Genomic DNA, 5,107 nt, shown 5'->3' on the forward strand with positions numbered 1-5,107 from the left:
CATACAGAATATATTTAAATAACACAGCCACGAGAAATGGACTTTTTCATAATAAGATACCAATACTGCTTTATTTTTTAATTTTTTTTTTTTTGTCTTAAATAGGTGGTAGATAGTATCACTTCATTGGAAGAAACTGCATAACTACAGGATGTGAGCATGTTCCCACTGCAACTTTAATTTACAGACACTTATATGAAATCCATCTTTTAGTCATTTTTATTATACAATAGGCAGACTACACTAGAATATGAAAAGCAAACTTTTGGACGCATCTATTATCCTAAACATAAAATGCATAGAGAAAGGTCCTTCTGTTTTGTGCTGCACGTAAATAACTTAAACATTTTATAGGGTGGTTTTTAGCAACCATCTCCATCTTTATTTTACATAGAAACACGGATGCAATATATACCCTCATGCTCATACCGCTGCATCTTCCCTCCACAAACTGTAAATACCCAAATCACTTGAGGTCCTTTAATTTTTTTCCACACGCATTGCATTTATACTCAGGAAGGGGAAAAAAATTAAAATAAAATAAAATAACCCCCCAAACTGCACAAGGCTTTTTTTTTTTGTTTTGTTTTGTTTTGTTCCTCTCTCTCCCCTCTCCCTCGCCTGCCCAGGGGCTGGAGCACACTCAAGTGAAATTAAAATTAGAAGTCAGTTCACGGATTCGGTTCTCTCTGTTCATTTTCTTGAGTTTCATCCTGCGGTTTTGAAACCAGATTTTGACTTGTCTGTCTGTCAGGTTTATGCTCTTACTAATCTCCAGGCGGCGCTCACGGGTCAAGTACATATTGAACAAGAATTCCTTCTCCAGCTCCAGCGTCTGGTGCTTGGTGTAAGGACACCTTTTCTTTCTTCCGCTCTTTGCTGTCAGCCAATTTCCTGTAGTGTTTTCTGCCTTTATATCCTCTGTTAAAAATAACATCGTTACATAAGTATCCGGGGAATGGGAAAGAGAACTTACCCGATTGCGTCGTGTGGCGAAGTGGTTTCTTTGGTGAAAAAAAATTTTTAAAAATAGATTTTTGTAAAATTTTTTTATTTTTTTATTTTTAATTTTTAAATGAGAAAGCAGCTCGCCTCCGGGTAAAAAAGGGAGCTGGGGTGACTTGCTCTCCTGCGGGTTTTAGGGAGGAAAGGGCAGGTTCGGAGGAGGTACGGGGGGGGTTTAAGCCATTCGGTGCCTGGGAGTAAATTGGTGGTAGCAGCGCGCACCTCCACCTCTCAGCCGCGGAGCAACCGCACCGCTCCGCGCTCCCCCACCGCGGGGGCTGGAGCATGTCGCGATATGAATTCCTCCTGGCTTCACTAGGCTGGATGGAGTGGCTTAAAATACCACGAATTAAAATGGACCTGGGATCAGCAAATGTGGTTTTTTGAGTCCTCCGTAGCTCTTGGGGCTTCCCCAAGTCACCCTTTACCACCCCCTCTCAAAAAAAAATAAGTTATCTGGGCTTCAGAGGCTGAAATATTTGCCTAAAGGCGTGTTATTTGGGGAGAAAAGAATCTGTTTTCGCTCGTCCTGGAGATCCCCCCGAGCAGCCTTTTCCATCAAGTGTCTTTTTCGTGAGCCGGGGGTTGTATGAAATAGATTTGCCTTTATGAGCTGTGTGGGCACATATAGGTAAATTCGGAGGTCATTGTAATCCCATATACACTCTCCTCACTCTACACACTCGTATAGATAGGCACACATACACTTTGCAAAGGCAAACGTATTTCACACGTACATAAATAAACACAGCAAATACTTGGGCTTTGAATTTGGTCATGAGAAAATCCTGGCACCAGCAGCCGGCCAATATTTCTGCCTAAACCGTAAGAAAAAGCAAAGCGGATCCTGCAATTGCAGCAGCCTCCTGGGCACTGCAGTCGTGAAATTCAAAGAAAAAAAACTGATTTAGCCCAAGGCACCTTCCAAATTTGCTGGTGTGACATGGACCCACTTTGGCGTTTTGCAGAAAACCTTTAATGCCACCCAGCCCTGGAAATCCCCTTGGAAACACTATCACCCTCCAAACGCTTAAATTACATGAGAAAGGGCTCTTACCTTCCGCACGAATAAAAATTCGGGTTCAACATAAACGAAAAGTGAAGCTATAAAAGCTTTTAGAAGGAAGCAACAGAAAGAGAAGCAAAGAAAATCCGCCCCAAAGTAGATCTGACCATTTGAAAACGCTGCGAACACCACGGAACGCCTTTTACAACGCAAAAAAATCTGGGAAACCACGTCTTTCTCCACGCACCCATTTTAGATTTCACATCTGAAGCGAAAGAAAGCTTTTATCCGTATTTATTTCCTTCTTTATTTCCGCCCCAGTTACAAATCCAACTCAATATAATCTTTCTTTCGGGTTAACTCCCACCAAAACCTCTCTTGGCGTGGACGTTGAAGGCGCTTTGTGCAGATAAGTTTGCAGGGGTTTTGATAACCTTGACTTTGCTTTTTTTTTTTTGTGTGTGTGTGTGTGTGTAATTGTAACGCAACTGTCAGATAATATCATTTCCCTTTGGATGCGGAATGGTAAAAAAAAAAAAAAGAAAAGGGAAAAAAGAAAGAGAAAATTAATGATAAAAAAGCAGTGTTTCTGGGTTCTGCTTTTAAAAAGGCCAATTTTGGAGGGGGAAACGCCAGAGGAGAGGTTTTGCTGGTGCCACAGACCCGAAGCGTGTGTGCATGGGGGTCCACACGCGACCCACACGCATGCAGCCCTGCATGCACATACAACGCCACGTACCCCAGCCGCCCTTCTGCTGCTGGAGCCCTAATTATAGCACAGACCCTGAGACACGGCGGATATTTTAATCCACATACCACAGGCAACCCATGCAAGCCGTCGCTTAGATCTGAGCAGTATTTTCTAGCCAGGAAATCTCGCTCCAACTTTTTTAGGGAAATTCAATCCATCCCTTCACATGATTCCCCACTTATTGACCTGAAAGAAGCCTCTGAATCCACCTAGCTTCAAATTAGGAGGGAAACAAACCCGAATATTCACATACACGTAGATTTCAAGCCATATGCAACCTCTACAGGGAAAATAAAATGCGTTCAATGAAAGCCTCTTTTCAGACAATCCCAAACTTAAAACATCTGCTCGACACACAGAAACATTTTTTTTTTTTGCCTTCGCAAAGACCTCAATTCGCCAGGAAGAAAAAAAAAAAGAGCAGCAGCTTTTTCCTCCCTGAGTCTCCCAACGAGCTTCCAAGCAGTGAAATGAGCCACAGCGCACAACTCCAGCCCGAGGTGTTTGTAACTGCAAATTAGACCCTTTTTTTTTTACCCCACTTCAACGCTGAGCGAAGCCAAAGAAGACAAATTCGCTTTAGCAGACGGAAAGAAAGCATTTGCATAGAAAGCGATACGAAGGGACAACGACAAAAAAAATCAGGGTTCATCTGCCTTCAAAACCACAACACCCCCCCCCAAAAACAACCCCTCCCAAACAAACAAGCCCCAAGTCTCTGCGATTTCAGAGCAAAGCCACCTCATCTTCTTACATTCTGCAGCGCTGATGGCAAGGACCAAATTTTCTTTGCATAAGCACATGCACCGCACATTTTCTCCATATAAACAGCGAGAGGACGAGTTCTCAAAGAGCTCTCTGCTCCTTTTTCTCAGCTCTAATATAGATTTAAAAAAAAAAAACAACACCAAAACAACAAAACGCAAGCAAACAGCATTTCTAGGAAGAATTTTTTTTTTTTCCAAGAGACAGCAACAATACAGAACATTACTGTGCCAATTTCTGGAGGAGAAGTTGGCAGGGCAGCGAGCACATTACTGCATATTTGCATTACTCTTGCTCTTATTAGCTATGGATGATTACTAATTGCTGAAATTAGCTACTGGTAATGAATGATTCCCTTACCTTTTGCTTCATTGTCAGAATTGTCAGTGCTGGTGTCAGTGTTTTTATTCAGGTCTTTCTCTGCTTCCGAAGGACTTATTTTGGGTGCTGGGGCGCTTTTTTCTGTTTTAATTTCGTTCGTGGATGTGTTCTGAGTATTATCTGTTTTTGTGTTTTCGGGGAAACTCACTTTAGCCACCGGGGGCGGCGGAGGAGGTGGAGGAGGTGGTGGTGCTGGTTCCAGATGCTCATTCCTTGGGTTCAGGCTCGCCCTGGATTCAAAACTTGCCTCAAACTCATTTGGATTGCTGCAGTTTGACGTCTTCTCCATGGAGGGGTAACCTTGGCTTGCTCGGTAGTAGCTAGGAACGGGGACTTCATGGTCATTTAGGCAAGACTCAGGCATTTGGTTGGGGTAGAGGGCTGTCTCTGTGGCATTTTTTGCTCTTTTGTCAGCGTTATACATACAGCAAACATTCTCTTCCTTGACATTGGTTGGGAAGGAGCAGGATGGGAGCTGTCTTGCAACAGGTTGCTCGATCCTGTACGTATTTTTGGGGTCACACCAAGTGTCTAGCTGAGAAAGGTAAGATGGATAGGTGCTGAGAGACAAGGTAGCGCTATTCACCTCGTCCCTTTTGGAAAGAGACGGGATAATTCCACAGTTCCTCATGACTCCGCAGCTGAAATCGCTCCCAGGCTGCATGTACATCCCTTGGCTGGAGGAATAATTCTCCCCTCTACAGGTACCGGCCAACGAGTCCATCAAAAACGAGTTAGAAGTCACATTGTTGGGACATGACATTTTCAGAGAGGGTTTTTAAGGAGGAATACTCCAGCCAGGGGCTGACATCTTTTTTTTAGGGGGAAAAAATATCAAGCACCATAATTATCCACGCATCGCTCTCCCCCCCTCCACCCCCCCACGTGATGCCCAGGCCAATGAGGATTGAAAATGGCCTTGATGATTCAGACGGGGACGACGTCACGGGGGTCAAGTTGTCGGGACCGGGAGTGGCACCGTGGAGCAACAGCGACATCTGCCAGCACCGGGCCGGGACCTTCACGTTGAACAAAGGCAGAGCCCCGCTCCCCGCCCGCCCGTTTGTTTACCAACGGAGCCACGCGTGGAAAGGGGGCGAAGGAAGAAGGGAGGGGGGGGAGTGGGGGAAAAACCCCAACAAACCCAATTAAAAAAAAAAATTTAAAAAAATTCCCTTTTTTTTTTTTTTGTTTAATTT

The 5,107-nt window shown here is 44.1% G+C and overlaps 1 protein-coding gene across 1 annotated transcript; it reads right to left on the reverse strand.

The window, feature by feature from the left end:
* Nucleotides 1-643: 643 nt before the first annotated feature.
* Nucleotides 644-4,671, reverse strand: HOXC10 (homeobox C10). The gene is made up of 2 exons (XM_072847342.1): nucleotides 3,888-4,671; nucleotides 644-921 (listed from the first exon to the last, which is right to left on the reverse strand). Exons 1-2 carry the CDS (start codon nucleotides 4,669-4,671, stop codon nucleotides 644-646), a joined length of 1,062 nt encoding a protein of 353 aa, XP_072703443.1.
* Nucleotides 4,672-5,107: the final 436 nt, after the last annotated feature.

The sequence above is a fragment of the Ciconia boyciana genome, chromosome 27, assembly GCF_034638445.1.
Source record: "Ciconia boyciana chromosome 27, ASM3463844v1, whole genome shotgun sequence".
Lineage (NCBI taxonomy): Eukaryota > Metazoa > Chordata > Aves > Ciconiiformes > Ciconiidae > Ciconia > Ciconia boyciana.